The 17000-nt window shown below is 44.7% G+C and overlaps 1 protein-coding gene across 2 annotated transcripts in view; it reads right to left on the bottom strand.

Moving 5' to 3' along the window:
- Positions 1-17000, bottom strand: part of MMS22L (MMS22 like, DNA repair protein) — a 144425-nt gene that overhangs the window by 92551 nt on the left and 34874 nt on the right. Inside the window, exons 8-10 of one of the 2 annotated variants that reach the window (XM_077487210.1) lie at positions 14032-14145; positions 12396-12578; positions 4861-4926 (exon numbers count right to left, since the gene is read on the bottom strand). In XM_077487210.1, coding sequence (XP_077343336.1) covers positions 4861-4926; positions 12396-12578; positions 14032-14145 — 363 coding nt within the window. The remainder of the gene's footprint in view (positions 1-4860; positions 4927-12395; positions 12579-14031; positions 14146-17000) is intronic. The other variant, XM_077487211.1, reaches the window with a different exon arrangement.

Genomic DNA, 17000 nt, shown 5'->3' with positions numbered 1-17000 from the left:
TGGGCCACGGCCCTGCAGCTCACGGAGGTCTGGAGATGGAAAAATCCACAGGAGAGGTGCTTCTCCCACCTGTCAGCGGTCCACTGCTCGGGCTCCAGAATAGACCTGGCCTTTTGCTCTCCGGCTATGCTCCCATTTGTAGCCTCGGCAACATACTTGCCGGCGGGAATCTCAGATCATTCCCCCCTGGAGGTCATTCTGCAGCTTGGGGGGAGGGAGGGCAGGGGTAGCTGGAGACTAGCGACTCGCTGGCTGCGGGATGAGCGGGTGGAGGAGAATATGTGAGGGAAGATTGCTCAATATTGGGACTGTAATGATAATGTGTCCACCCCACAGATCACCTGGGATGCCTTCAAGGCAACTATAAGAGGGGATTACATATCAGCAATAAAGGCTGCCAGGGTGGACTGTGCCTCAGAGACCAAGGACCTGGAGTTCAATGTGTGTATGGCAGAGGGGGAGTTTGCGTCGGATCCTTCTCCTGGGGCATATTCCTCCCTGGCACAGGCTCGGAGGGAGTTGTCTCTACACTTATCTAATGAGACGACCTCCTCGGAGTGGTAACTCAGAGCCAGGATATTTGAGTCAGGGGACAAGAATGGGAGGCTTTTGGCCGGTCTGGTGGCTGACCCCAAATTTCAAACGGTAGTGCCCATGATACATACTGCGACAGGGGGTGTGACTTCTAACCCAGCTGACATCCTTAATGAATTTCAAACGTATTATTCCTCATTGTATAGATCCACCACGAAGCAATTGTCCCCTGAGCACTTCTCATTTCTTCAAGGTCTATCTCTGACGGGTTTGACGGGGGAGGACGTGGCCCTACTGGAAGCGGACATTTCAATAACTGAAATAGAAGCAGCAATCCGCTCCCTACCACCTAATAAGACGCCGGGCCCGGATGGGCTTCCAGGTGACTGGTACAAAATGTACATGGCTGATCTAGTCCCACGACTCCATAAGTTATATGCCCTTTGTTTGGAGACCGGATCTCTGCCTGAATCGATGACACAGGCCCACATAGTTCTGGTACATAAGCCGGGGAAGGATGCCTCCTATTGTTCGGCATACCGCCCTATATCCCTTCTCAACTATGATTTGAAGATACTAACGAAAGTCTTAGCCACCAGGCTAATGGGGATCCTCCCGTTTTTGAAACATAGATCAGACTGGTTTAATGCCAGGGAAGTCAACGGATGTCAATATCCGTAGAGTCTTCACTCATTTGCAAATCCCTTCTACGGACCAGGACACCAGGGTTCTAGTGGCCTTAGACTTTGAAAAGGCATTTGACTCAGTGTCCTGGGCCTACATGGAGGAGGTACTTAGGTTGTATGGCTTTGGCCCCATTTATAGGAAGTGGATTCAGCTGTTATACCAGAAACCAAATGCACAAATTAAACTGGGAGGTGTTCTGTCCTCTTCATTTCTGGTGGAGAGGGGCACCCGACAGGGGTGTCCTCTGTCCCCGGCCCTTTTTTTCTTAATGGTAGAACCCTTGGCGGTTGCGCTGCGATCCTCGGACGACGTTTGGGGGGTGCGGGTGGGATCCTTGGAGGAAAAGATTGCACTGCACGCTGACGATATTATTCTCTTCCTCCGGGATCCCGGCCCGTCCCTCCGGGCGGCGTTGGAGCTTTTGACGCGCTTCGCGGACGTGTCGGGCCAAATTCTGCCAGTGGACCCGGATGCTGGCTGACCCATCACTTCCGCTTCAGTGGGCGGAACAAATTAAGTATCTTGGTATCATCTTTTCTCCCAGGGTACAGGACTTTTGTAAACTTAATCTTCTTCCCATCCTACAAACTACACAGAATAGGCTTAAAGTGTGGGCCAACCTTCCCCTTACGCTAATAGGTCGAATTTAATTAAAATTAAATTGCTTCCCCCTCTCCTATACGTAATGCGCCATTCTCCAACGTGGATACCCAAAATTCTTTTTCGGCGACTAGACTCTTACATCTCCAGTTTCTTGTGGGGCACCACGCCTCCCCGATTCCGCTTATCCATACTATAGAGACCTTGGACGCAGGGGGGTCTAGCATGCCCTAATTTTTTTCTCTATTTCATGGCAGCGATGCTCACGCATGCCCACGGCTGGCTTACCTCGGATGCCCCCAACGCAGCTGTTGCCTTAGAGGCCTCCATTGTGGGCTCATTCGAAGCACTGCAGAACGTTTTATTTAGGGGCCCTCAAGCTCCGCATCCTCTCACCGCCTCGATGAGAATGGTGCTGAGGGCGTGGTCTGGGGTGGGCGGCCACCGGCTGGCTGGGCTCAGAGTGCTCTCTCCTAATACTCCATTGTGGCTCAATCCCTCCCTACCTGAATTCTACTCTATTCCGGATCCGATTGTGTGGGCGTCAAGGGGCGTTCGGTGTCTACACCACATTTGCGAGAATGGTGCATTACTGACATTTGATCAGCTTAAATCTAGGTTTAACTTACCCAATGTGTACTTCTTCCGGTTCCTGCAGCTTCACCATGCGTATGGGACTGTTTGGAAGTTCGCCCCTAACCTTATATCAGTCTAATATGGAGTCGCTTCTGCATCAGGAGACGCTGCTTAAACCATTATCCACGATATACAAGGCCTTGCAGCCCTCGGTTCATAGTGGATTAGAAAAACTTAGGGAATTTTGGGTGGCGGAGCTGGCGAGACTGGATGGAGAGGACTGGGAGGACATTTGGGACTCCCCCTTTAGACATTTGATTTCCTCAAGAGATCAGCTAATTCAATTTAAAATACAGCATAAATTTTATTACACCCCATATAGACTTCATAGGATTTACACTGACTCTTCGTCACAGTGCTGGCGCTGTGGAGCGGATTTGGCGGGGTACATTCATATGATTTGGGCTTGCCCCATGGTGCAACGTTACTGGTCACGAATACTCTCTTTTATTACTGAGCTGACAACGATCCCTATACCTCAGACGGTGGAGATGTGTCTGCTTGGGTTGATGGACGCTTTGGCTCCCTCACGGGCAGTCCGTACATTACTGGGGCTGCTGCTCTTCTATGCAAGGAAACTTGTTGTGCTCTTAGCCTGTAAGAACAGCCGTTATGATCATTCTTATGGTGCAGGGAATTGCCGGCTGAAAAAGCCGATATCTGAGTGAGGTCTGTATCTGCAGGCACCATTAAGATATACCCCCGGAAAGTCAAGGATGTCCCAGGGCGTTCATCCGGTGCAAAGTGGTTAAAAAACTAAAAATTACTTTCCTTCCAAGACGGGAATAGGTCCGTCACCTAAAGAAACTAGCAAAAAAAAAAAAAAAAAACACTTTCTTCATTTTTCTCTACATATGTGCACAAAGCCAGGACGGGCTATTTTCAGTGCCAGCACCCACTACTAATACAAGTCACCAGAACTATGCTAGGATGCACTGAGCAGCACCCATAATCTTTCACACAGTTTATGGTCACTGTAGCAATAAACCTAAAACTCCATGCAATCTAGAACAGGTAAAGTCATTCAATTTATTTATATTTGCAGGCTTTTTCCCTGTTATCTGGCCAGTAGCAGACATCCTGTATTAGAGTGTCCCCATTCTGGATGAAGGAGCACAGTGGCACAGCAGACAGCATTGTCAGTCTGGGGGGAGTTGATTGTTAGATATACTAGCAGATTTCGATACACTAACAAACTGAAGCCAAATTCATCTAAAATTTTATAAACAGTTACAGCAAACATTTTTTTTCTTTTGGGAAAGATTTTACATACAGTGCCTTGCAAAAGTATTCACCCCTTGGCTTTTTACCTATTTTGTTACATTACAGCTGTTAGTTCAATGTTTTTTTAACCTGAATTATATGTGATGGATCAGAACACAATAGTCTAAGTTGGTGAACTAAAATTCGAAAAATAAATATGTAAAACTATTTTTTTTAGAAATAAATGGATAATTGGCACGTGCGTATGTATTCACCCACTTTGTTATGAAGCTCATAAAAAACTCTGGTGCAACCAATTACCTTCAAAAGTCACATAATTAGTGAAATGATGTTCACCTGTGTGCAATCTAAGTGTCACGTTATCTGTCATTACATATATACACCTTTTTGAAAGGCCCCAGAGGCTGCAACACCTAAGCAAGAGGCACCACTAACCAAACACTGCCATGAAGACCAAGGAACTCTCCAAACAAGTAAGGGATCATGTTGTTGAGAAGTACAAGTCAGGGTTAGGTTATGAGACAAAATTAGAACTTTTTGGCCATCAAACGCTATGTTTGGCACAAACCCAACACACCACCCAAAGAACACCATCCCCAAAACATTGTGGTGGCAGCATCATGTTGTGGGGATGTTTTTCAGCAATCAGGACAGGGAAACTGCTCAGAGTTGAGGAAAAGATGGATGGTGCTAAATACAGGGATATTCTTGAGCAAAACCTGTACCACTCTGTGGGTGATTTGAGGATAGGACGGAGGTTCACCTTCCAGCAGGACAATGGCCCCAAACACACTGCTAAAGCAACACTTGAGTGGTTTAACGGGAAACATGTAAATGTGTTGGATTGGCCTAGTCAAAGTCCAGACCTCAATCCAATAGAAAATCTGTGGTCAGATTTAAAGATTACTGTTCACAAATGCAAACCATCCAACTTAAAGGAGCTGGAGCAGTTTTGCAAGGAGGAATGGGCAAAAATCCCAGTGGTAAGATGTGGCAAGCTCATAGAGACTTATCCAAAGCAATTTGGAGCTTTGATCGCACACCTTGCCAGTGTTAAATGGTTTGTCTCATCCATGTAACTGAATACATCTGAAAATATAGTAAATGTTTGTCTTTACGCTTAATACTTAACGCTCATAAGTTCAAAAGTATACTAGTGCAATAAAGACAGAACCTTACCTGAACATCTGTTGATCTTTTTAGAAGTTCTTCAACAAATTTCCAATTTGAAGAGATTTCAACCTGCTAAAAAAATGGATACAATTATAAAAAGGAGTTAACTGGGAGACACTCACACAATTCAATAGTCATATAATATGAAAAACAGGATTTGTGTTAAGCACTGTAAAAATCCCTTTCTCCGAGTTCAATGATGGACACAGCTCTTCTATTCTTGACCATAGGGTTTATAGTGCCCCATACAGGAGTAGGACACCAGACAGAATAGCAAGCTGTCTAGGGGGCATTCAGTTTTGATTTACATTTTGTACAAGTTTAGCTTTCCCTTTATTGTGGAAATTGTATTTAAAAACGACCAGAATAAGATTGTAAATAAAATTTTCTATTTGCAGACAACGAAGATCCAGTGGTTGTAGAGTAGTAGTGGTTTATTTGAGGTGGGTTTCACCATTATATTTTGAGTGGGATTTCTTCCATTGGAGGGGTAACAATTGTTCCCCTCATAATATATATATATATTTTTTCTTTCTTTGTTCTCTTTCAGACTCTCCATATATTGGGCCCCAGTATACATGCCAGCCTGTTGGTCTGGTATTCCAGACCTCAGTGTGGCTGGAGGGTACGAGGGAAAAATCAAGGGGATACCCTTCTTTGTCCCCTCTAAGGCCCCCTTTTTTCCTTGTCTAAATATTTTATTATGTATTCAAAAGGTACATTTTACAAGTGTGCAATATAATCTGCTATCAAATTAATGAAGCTGAGTTATATAAATGCAAAGAATAGTATAGATTGCTATTATATATTATTAAATAATAGAAATACATTTATAAGCAACTGTTGATCTGTTTTTGAATGAAATATCTTAACTTATACAGTTACAATTATAACTGTAAAAATTCTATATGATCATAGGTAGGATATGTGGGAGCTTCCAAATTCAAGAAGTAAATATGGATACGAATAAAGATAAGAAGGGAAGAAGGGTAGAAGGAAAGATAGGGGCCCTTTTTTCATCGCAATCACTTACCCCTCATCAACCACTGATGGATGGGATTTGTGGGAGGCTCCATGCCATGATGTCCTTTCTTCACTTTTAAAAAATGTGGATGCTTATATGTATTTAACCAGTTGCCGACCACCGCACGCCGATGTACGTTGGCAGAATGGCACGGGCAGGCATATTGGCGTACCTGTACGTCCATGCCTTCCCGCGGGAGGGGGGGCCTGATTGGCCCCCCCCCCCCCGGTGCCAGCGGAGGTCAGATTCCGTTCAGGAGTGATCCGGGATGAGGGGGTGGCCATTCATTCATGGCCAGCCCCTCGCGATCGCTCCTGACGAATGAAATCCCTCCTCTACATCACTTCCTCACCTGTAATGTAAACACAGGCAGAGGAAATGATGTGATCTCTCCTCGTGTTGGTCTTTTTCGTTACCGCACCGAGGAGAGAGGATCTGTGAGTTGCACCTAACACTACACTATACAGTAGAACACGCCAGGCACTTTCACCCCCCCCCCCCCCCCCCCTTCACCCTCTGCACCCCCAGTCACAGTGACACCAATTGCATTTTTTTTTAATTATTGCATTGGTGTCATTTGTGACTGCAATAACTGTTAGGGCAGTTAGGGTTAGCCCCCTTTAGGTCTAAGGTACCCCCCTAACCCCCCCAATAAAGGTTTAACCCCGTGATCACCCCCCGTCGCCAGTGTCACTAATAAGCGATCGTTTTTCTGATCGCTGTATTAGTGTCACAGGTGACGCTAGTTAGGTAGGTAGGTATTTAGGTTCGCCGCAGCTTTTTATAGCGTCAGGGACCCCCATATACTACCGCATAAAGATTTTAACCCCCTGATTGCCCCCTAGTTAACCCTTTCACCAGTGATCACCATATAACTGTTACGGGTGACGCTGGTTAGTTCGTTATTTTTTATAGTTTCAGGGCACCCGCCATTTATTACCTAATAAAGCTTTAACCCCCTGATCACCCGGCAGGCGATATAAATTAGGTTTTAGGGTCAGATAGGGCCTGCGTCGCCCCAGGCAGCGTCAGGTTAGTGCCAGTACCGCTAACACCCAAACGCAAAGCATACACCCCTCCCTTAGTAGTATAGTATCTGAACAGATCAATATCTGATCAGATCTATACTAGCGTCCCCAGCAGTTTAGGTTTCCCAAAAACGCATTGTTAGCGGGATCAGCCCAGATGCCTGCTAGCACCTGCGTTTAGCCCCTCCGCCAAGCCCAGCCCACCCAAGTGCAGTATGGATCAATCACTGTCACTTACAAAACACAACACACATAACTGCAGTGTTCGCAGAGTCAGGCCTGATCCCTGCGATCGCTAACAGTTTTTTTTGTAGCATTTTGATACAGTCGCTGACAGCCTAGGTGCTTTTTTACCTGTGGGTCTCACTAGTGTACCACTACATTTTAGAGCCCAAAATGGCAAAGCAAAGGTACACTAGTGAAGAGGCCTACATGTTCCTGAGCATGACAGATAGTGAACAGGAAGTCACTCATCTGTCAGATTCAGGCTTAGAATATGATCCTGTAGAGGACAGCGGCTCCATGATAGATAGCTCTGACGATGGAGATGTGGTCCCTGTTAAGGGCAGGCGTACCAGATCCGGAACTACTTCTGTTGTCTAGGTGCAGGAACCGCAGGAACCGCAGGTCCCTCGTATGGAGCAGAGAAGTACTAGTGCCGCTATTCCTTCTGGTGAACTGGCAAGCACCAGTGGCCTAGTACACCCTGGACGTACATCCAGCACTGCAGCAGCACGTGGTGACGTAACGAGTCCCATAAGTGCAGTTCAAACTGGCGAGGTGGCAAGCTCAATTAGTGCCCCACTGCCACCAAGAAGAAGACAAAGACAGGCCCGTCATGCCCATAGTGCCCTTCCTGCAGAATTTGCCAATCCTGATTGGGTGCCCACCACTTCTGCAGAACCCGTACTTCCCCCATTCACTGGCCAACCCGGCATGAACGTGGAAACAGTTGATTTTACGCCACTTGATTTTTACTCACTCTCTTTCACCGAAGATCTCTATAGATCCATTGTGGACCAAAGCAATTTGTACGCTGGTCAACACACTATTCCCCGGTCTGCCCTTGCCAGACAATGGAAACCAATTACGGTTTCCGAATTTAAGATCTTTCTGGGCCTTTCCCTCAACATGGGCATAACCAAAAAGAGTGAGTTGCGGTCATATTGGTCCACTGACCCAATTCACCATATGCACATGTTCTCTGCTTCCATGTCCAGGGCACGATATGAGCTGATTTTGCGGTTACTGCACTTCAACGACAATGAACTCTGTCATCCTCATGGAGACCCTGCATACGATCGGCTTTACAAAATTCGGCCCCTCATAAACAACTTCAACATTTTGCAGACTTGTTTACTGCCCATCAAGTTGTCTGTGTTGATGAGTCCCCGATTACGTTTTCTGGCCGCTTGTCATTCAAACAGTACATTCCTAACAAGCGTTCCAGATACGGGGTCAAGGTGTATAAGCTCTGCGACAGGGCCACAGGCTATACACGTAGTTTTATGGTTTATGAGGGTAAAGATAGTCACGTAGAGCCGGAGAACTGCCACGACTACATAGGAAGCGCTGGCAAGATAGTGTGGGACTTGGTGTCCCCCTTATTCGGAAAGGGCTACCATTTATATGTGGACAATTATTACACGAGCGTGCCACTGTTTAGTCATTTGTTTGATCAGCAGATTGGAGCATGTGACACCGTGCGACCTAATCGCCGGGGCTTTCCCCTGCGGCTTGTAGATTCTCGTCTTAGGCCGGGGGGAGAGCCTGCTTGCGGTGCAATAATTTGCTCGCTATGAAGTAGAGGGATAATGAGAATGTTTTCGTTCTTACCTCCCTTCATGCAGACACGACAGTCCAAATTCATACGGCGACTGGTGTTGTGGAGAAACCCCTCTGTGTCCACAAATATAACCTTAAGATGGGAGGGGTGGACCTCAATGACCAGTTGTTGGCGCCGTACCTCGTTGCCCGTAAGGCCAGACGCTGGTACGAAAAAAAGTGTCTGTTTATTTATTCCAATTGGCTATGCTGAATGCTTATGTGCTACACAAAGCTTCAGGATGGACTGGATACTTCCTTAAACTCCAGGAGGATATAGTCAGAGCCCTTCTGTATCCAGACGGTGCCCCACCTCACCTTCCCCAACCAAATGCAGCAAGCCGGCTGCATGAGAGGCATCATCCTTATGTCCTCCCGCGTACCCCTACCCAACGAGCCCCCCAAAGAAAATGTCGTGTCTGCAGAAAGCGCGGATATAGGCGTGACACCCATCATTATTGTCCCCTCTGTCCTGACAATCCTGGTCTTTGCATTGGTGAATGTTTTGAACGCTACCATGAACTAGTTGAGTATTAGCATAGGGTACAGCATTGCACAGACTAGGCACACGTTTACAGGGTCTCCCAAGATTCCATCGCATTTTGAGAGACCCAAACTGCTGGAACCGTTACAACAGGTACGCTATTCAGCTGTAGCATGGATTTATTTATCTTGAGAGCAACAGCGTTTGCTCCCACGATACCTAAAGCCATGACTCCAGCGCTGTTGGAGGTGATTTCACCAGCAGAGTTATTAAAAAAAAAAAAGCATATTATGCCGAAGCATGGGGGCAGCAGGGGTGGAGGAGAGATTTGCTCCTACCTTTTGCGGGAGGATGCCCCCATGCTTCGGCATATATATATTTTAGGCACAGTTTGCGTTAAATGTTTTATTTTTTTGCTATTTTTTTTTGTATTTGCTTTGCAGGCAAGTCCTACTGTTAATACTGTAATGTTACTTTGTTTTATTGTTAACCATCATTTGCTTAGCAGGTACGCCATTCAGCTGCAGCTCATATTTATTTATCTTGAAAGCAACATCGTTTACTCCCACGATACATAAAGCCGTGACTCCAGCACTGTCGGAGGCGATTTCACCACCACAGTTAAAAAAAGAGCATATATGCCGAAGCATGGGGGCAGCAGGGGTGGAGGAGCGATTTGCTCCTAACTTTTGCGGGAGGATACCCCCATGCTTCGCCATATATAAATGGTGCATGTATGCCCACCATTAGAAGTGGGTGGATGAAAGGAGGTATTCTAATAGTGGGCATACCCACCGATCAATATCTTTTTTTCGTTCAGCCCACAGACTGCATGAAAAAAAAAATTACAATATATGCCCAACCAGTTCTGACGCATCTCTCCTACATGTAAAAATCAATTTTATTTGATAGAAAATTTCTCGGAACACCCAAACATTAGATTTGTTTTTTTTGTTTTTTTTAGCAGGAATAAAAATGGTGGTCATTGCAACATTTTATGCTGCACGATAATTGGGCAGCAATTTTTCAAACGCGTTTAATTAAAAATAAACATACTAAAGTTTTTTTTGCATAAATGTGAAATGTTATGCCGAGTAGATAGATACCCAACATGTCGTGCTTTAAAATTGCGGACACTTGTGGAATGGCGCCAAACTTTGGTACTTAAAAATCTCCATAGGCAACGTTTTCAATTTTTTTACAGGCTACCTGTTTAGAGTTACAGAGGAGGTCTTGGGCTGGAATTATTGCTCCAACATTCGCGGCGATACCTCACGTGTGGTTTGAACTCCGTTTACATATGCAGGCACGACATACGTATGCGTTCACTTCTATGAGCAAGCACGAGGGAGCGGGACAATTAAAAAATTGGTTCATCTTACTTTTATTTTTATATTTTGACACTTTCCTTTACATTTTTTTTTTGATCACTTTTATTCCTATTACAAAGAATGTAAACATCACTAGGAATAGGGCAAGACAGGTACTCTTTACAGCGAGATCTGGGGTCTATAAGTTCCCAGATCTCGCCTCTAGGCTGGAAAGCCTAAAGAAAAAAAAAAAAAGAAAAAAAAACACACACACTCCGAGGTCGGCTGTGACATAACATCGTGCCCGGCCTCCGAAGGTCATAGAGCTGACCGGGGACCATATGGTCCTCGATCAGCTCTATGGTAAATTGCCAGCCGATTCATTCTCCGGCTTGCCAATCGCACGGGCGAGCAGGTAGACACACCAGAGAGCGGAAGGAGGGGACACCCCCCCTCCCCCTGTAAAAACAAAGGGCTGAACAGCCACTATGATTGTTTTTACGGTGCAGGGAATCGTCGGCAGAAAAAGATACCCGGATAATGCCTGTAGCTGCAGGCTTCATTTTAGAAATCCCCACTCAAAGTCTGCAACATCATATGATGTTGTTGGGCGGGAAGTGGTTAAACATGGGGAGTGTAGCATACCCGAGGGGGCTATGGATAGGTCACAAAAGGGGAGAGAATCAGGGGGGAGGGGAGGTAACTGAGTAAAGTATCAGGGGCTAAAGAGCCAGGAGATCACCTATTGGTGGCTAGGGTGCCAGGGAATTTGTTCTCTCTTCATCCCTGGCCTTCTCTTCTTGTGTTTCGCCATGTCTCTGTGAGGGGGGCCCTTGTAAGAGTACGTACAGTGACCTGAGGCAAGAAAGGGGTTAATGTATCCCAATATCAGCTGCTCTCAGGCACCAGCATTACACTGTCATGTACAGCAATTGGAGTATTGCAGAGCCAGCAGGAACACAGATTGTAAAAAGAAGCAATGTGGCCGCCACTCTGACCAGTTCATGCTCAGTGCCTGGGGCAAGCCATGGCTAACCCCTTAGCCACCATAGTGGTCAGAAAATGGAGCCGGAGGAAAGAAGACCAAGGGGATGGCATGGGGATAAAGATGAACAACTCCTAGATACAAGCATACTACCAAGGGAGGGAGGGAAACACAGTCAGATAAGAGGGTACATATGCATTACACACCAGTAGCTGTATACAACAGGGTGGAAAAAAAAATGGGATTTAACTTTCAGCAAGGGAGCTTCAGGGACTGGGTCACACTGGTGCAGGCTGCCTCTGCCCTGGACCAGTATAGCACCCTGTGGTTAACCCAACGTGCTGCACTACATGACAAGGTGGGTGCCGAATGCAGGATCCAGTGACTTTAGAGGCTGGGTGCAGGTATCATTTTCGAAGCTGTCACCAAGAGCCGCTAATTCCGGACGCGGCACAGGATGTGTGACCAGAAAACAGGGAAAAAAAAAAAGTTGATTGTAGAAATCAAAGTATACTAAACAATATCCCACTCAGTAGACAGGAGAGGTTTACTGGGAGCAGGAGGGTTTATATGGAGGACCTCACAGCTCTTTTCACCAGTGTCCAATCATCTGAAAGTATCTACTTATCACCAAGTCATCCTTAAATCTGCTTATGTCCTTTACTGTATGATCAAAAAAACTGCTTTTTCACTTTAAAATGTATGTAACACAGAGAGGTACCTTGTAAATAAGCAGAATGTAACATGGAGAGGTGTACCTACTTATAAGTAAAAAGGCATAAAAAATAAATAAAACTTATGCTGCATGTCTTTATACTGCTTTGATGTGCAAAACTGAAAACTGGCCCTGTGGCAATATTATAGTGCTCATAGTAAATATACTTACACGCTCTTCTGGATTCCCATTCCGATCAAGCTGATACAGTGGTGAAAGGTGTGCAATAATCCACCAACAGAGGCCCAAGGTATCTTTACATTTTACTACATTGCAGATGTAATGTGCTTCACTACCTCCTCCAGGAGCATGAAGAAGCTTTCGCAACAAAATGCTGAGTAAACTCCAGAAGTTCTGAAACACAAAAATTACTTTAAAAATGTGTACTCAATAAAACTTCCTTTCCACAATGTTTTTATTGCTTACAAGCAGGGTGCATAAAAATCAATGATTTTTTTTTTTAACAGATTTTTTTCATCTAAAATCCAATGTTTTAGATTTTTTACATTTTTACATTTTAATTAAATGCTTTTGGAGTAAAAATCTATCTAAAAATAGTTTTCTATTTAAGATACATTAATAGTTTATTCAGCATAAAATGGAGTTTAGATATGTAGATGTATATTCTGCAATTTTTACATTTTTGGTAAACTCGTTCAATGAATCCAAGCTCTGTAAGCTGAGATAATATGCACTGCATCGATGCAGTCACACAATTTCACAGTAACCATGAGATAAAACAAAGTTCAGGAATATGCCTTTATCCCACTGTACATTACAAACTGTATGATTGGTTCTGATATCACTGTTTTACTAACCTGACAGCTTATTCTTCTAAATAGAATCTTTAATATTTGCAAACAAAATGAAGGTTTCCCCAACTACCAGCAAGAATGAGTCCTTACATTTAAAGAGCCCCTGTCATTTCAGATTCATCATGGCAGTGCCTGCAAGTGCCTGTTAGCAGGCATCCACTCACCTGCTGTCGCCACATCCCTCACCATGTTGTGTCACTGCAGCATCACCAGCGGGTCAGAGGAGCCGCTGCAGAACAGGGATGACAGTTGCTCTTTAAAAAAAGAACTAGGATTTAAATCAAATCCACCCTGCTTACAAGAGACTTGCCAGACTCTGCCCGTATAGTTCCCCTGTACCAGGTAAGTAAAGACAGATACATCTTCCACAGCGGCTGTTGCCAATGTCACAGAAAATAATGAGCCAAGAACAGCTAAGCTCTGTACACCATTATAAAATCATAGCACTAGGAAATGTTTAAAAGGAGTTTAGTGTTCATCCAAATCCACAGGTACACTTTTGCTATACAAAATTTAAAGCAAAATAATGATGTGAGAGGAAAAATGACACGTCATTACTCGCTACTTCAATACTCACTAGCGGGAGAACTTCTGGGGGAATCCAGCATGGAAAAGGACCTGGGGTCCTAGTAGATGACAGGTCAAGCTGCTGCAAGCAAGGCCAACAGAATATTGGCATGCATTAAAAAGGGGATATAATGATTTGCACTCTACAAGACTTTGGTCTGGCCGCACCTGGAGTATGCCATCCAGTTCTGGGCACCAGTCCTCAGGAGGAATGCGCTGGAAGTGGAGATGGTCCAGAGAGGGGCAACAAAGCTAATAAAAGGGACCGGAGGACCTCAGCTACGAGTAAAGACTGCGAGCACTGAACTCATTCTCTCTGGAGATGAGACGCTTGAGAAGAGATATGATTTCAATGTACAAATACTTTTTTTCTTTTTGGTGCTCTTTGAATAAACAAAATGCACTGGAAAATTGTAAACACTTACCTCTAATGAAGAGGCGTTGCTCCTATGGTCAACAAGCTGGATAACTAAAACCCACATCTCTTTAATGCATATACAAGGATAAAATTGACTAACAAAGGCTTCAGATGGGCGTACCTGGATAAAAAAAAAAAAAAAGTGAAAAAAAAAAAAAAAAAGGCTCACATACTTAAGACAATATTTTAACAACAGTAACAGTGCTCCCAAAATGCTGTTTAACCTAAGGTCCCCGACACATACCTAAGGCCAGGATTTTAAGCTGGAGGAAAGGAGGTTTAAACTTGAAAAATTGCAAAATAGTTAAGCAGTAAAAATGCAACTCCCTTCCCTGGATAATGGTATCATATATAAAATAAAAAAACCCAAAGAATCCGATATCTTCCCTTAACCCTTGTCTCTGACTAGACACATACCCTTACTGAAGTGGGTCTTCTGCTGTAAGGTATGAGCTAGGTTAATCAGGGTTAGAGTTACAGTCAATGTAAGTCAGAGTTACTATATTTTAGGCAGGATTTAAAATTAATAATCAGCACTTTTTAACCATTCAGACAGTGTATATAAATGGCTAGGCGGGACAAGCGCCGATTTGGGAGGACGTGGGTCATACAGGTGTTCAATCTTTTGATACCTATGCCCATTGTGAATACGCATGGAGAAAGATCCCCAAACACAGCACACCTAGCAAAGTGGTGAAAGCAGTCTCAGTCAATAGCCAGCTTCAACCAAAGCCACACCCCAGAACGCATTTCACCCTGCCCATGGGGCTTAGTCATGGAGCGTGGCTTTGGAGGAAGCCAGCATTTGGTTGAGGGTGCTTTCACCCATTCACCAATGGCTTTAATAAGTGTGCGGTGTTTAGGATCTCGCTCTCTCTATGCATATTCACATTATATGTGGAGTTAGACAGACTCCTGCCCAGCCAGCACCCATTGCAGAAAACACCAGATGGACTTGAGTGCAGACATTACGTTTTATGACCCTGTGCCCATTAAAACACAATGCACCAATTGAGTAAAGGGATCTGATTGGCTCTTCTGATCACATGACAGCTGTGTCCAATCACAGCCATTATGAAATGTAAACCAAACAGAACGCGTTAATTGATTGGCTCTACTTCTGCTCACACAGAGCGTGAGTGAGGTGAATGATTACCAGTGCCTACCAGTCTGGTCTGTGAGTTACCAGTGATTTTACAGTGGATTTTTACACAGATCAAACACAGTGCAGCCATCTGTGCCTAGCGCACCAACTACATCTGTCACAATGTACCAAGAACACCATCAACATCTGTCAGATGTCACCATCAACATCTGTCACGATGTCACCAGGGCACCATCAACATCTGTCACAGTGTCAGGAGTGCAGCATCAAAAGTGTCATATAAGCAGTACAGCATCAACATCTGAACGTCATATCTAAAAAAAAATACACCAGCGAGGGGGCATTCCAGATACAGAGCTTGACCGATGAGCTTAGCGGGGAACTCTTACTGTCAGACTGAGATTCTGAATATCAGCCAGTTGAGGGCAATGGGTTAGTAACAGATTCTGAGGAGGACGGATTCCCAGCAAAGAAAATTAGGCAATCTGAGGAGAAGCAGCAACCACTAGCACTAAATCCTGTATGGCTGCCCACAAATTCAGCAGAACCTACAATCCCCTCTTTTGCAGTGCAGCCAGGCCCTCACATAGTAACGAAAAATGTAACGCCAATTCATTTTTTTTTTCTTAACGGATGGATTTGTTAAAATTTAAATTGTGGACCACTTCAAATTTTATGCCAGCCAATTCATTGCCACCAATCAGATACCTGTCACTATGTAAAAATCTAAAGTTCTTCTTTGACTTACACTGAATATGGGACAAAAAAAATAAAAATAAATAAAAGGCCACACATACTGGTCCACCCACCCCATATATCACATGCCAGTCTTTTCTTCTAATATGCCCATAACATGCTATGACATGATCATGGGGTTTCTACACTGATGATACAATGATAATTCCATGTGCCCTTCTCAAAATCATCCGGCTTATGACAAGCTGTTCAAAATTCAGCCACTCAATTTTTTTTCAGTAAGTTTTCAGAAATGTTTACTCCTGACAAAAATATTTGTGTCAATGAGTCCCTTTGTCCATGTCACCAGAAGGCTGGGGTGAAGTTATACAAGCTTTGCCACAGGATAAATGTACAATTTCCAACCTTATAATGGACTGGACAGTCTGATAGAACCCTTTGGATAGCCTACCTATATGGGGGTGAGTGGAAATATTTTGTGGAGCTTTGTGCCACCACTATTCCAGAAGGGGTACCACATGTACGTGGATAATCCTTACGCTAGCCTCCTACTATTCCGCCATCTCTAAAAAACTGAATTTGCATAGTGTTCCAGAACAAAGTAATCATCAAAGTGAGTGGCCTGGGCAGGAAGTGGGTAAAAGTGTCCAGTATCGAGGTGGATAAATAAGTATCGGTGTATTTTAACCACTTGCCGACCAGCGCACGCCGATGTACGTCGACAGAATGGCACGGGCAGGCAAATGGGCGTACATGTACGTCCCTTTAAATTTGCCACCCTGCCATCGGGAGCGCGCTCCCGCGCTGGTCGGGACCCCCGTGAGCCTGGTCGCGGGACCCGCGGACTCGATCGCCGCGGGCATACCCGCGATCGTCTGACGGAGCGGCCAAATGAAGAAATGCCGTTGTAAACAGCATTTCTCCATTCTGCCTAGCAACTAGTGACGCTGATCTCTGCTCCATGTGATTGGAGCAGAGATCAGTGTTCACTAAATGAAAGCCCAACCCCCCCACAGTTAGTAACACACCCCTAGGAACACTTAACCCCTACACTGCCACCCACTGGTTAACCCCTTCACTGCCAGTGTCATTTACACAGGAATCACTGCATTTATATAGCAGCGATTACTGTATAAATGACAATGGTCCCAAAAATGTGTCAAAAATGTCCGATG

This window comes from Lithobates pipiens, unplaced genomic scaffold (assembly GCF_037356315.1).
Source record: "Lithobates pipiens isolate NorthernLeopardFrog02 unplaced genomic scaffold, aLitPip1_a1.2 Scaffold_18, whole genome shotgun sequence".
NCBI lineage: Eukaryota > Metazoa > Chordata > Amphibia > Anura > Ranidae > Lithobates > Lithobates pipiens.
Note: the sequence above shows the minus strand (reverse complement) of the source record. Positions and strands in the feature narration are given on the sequence as shown.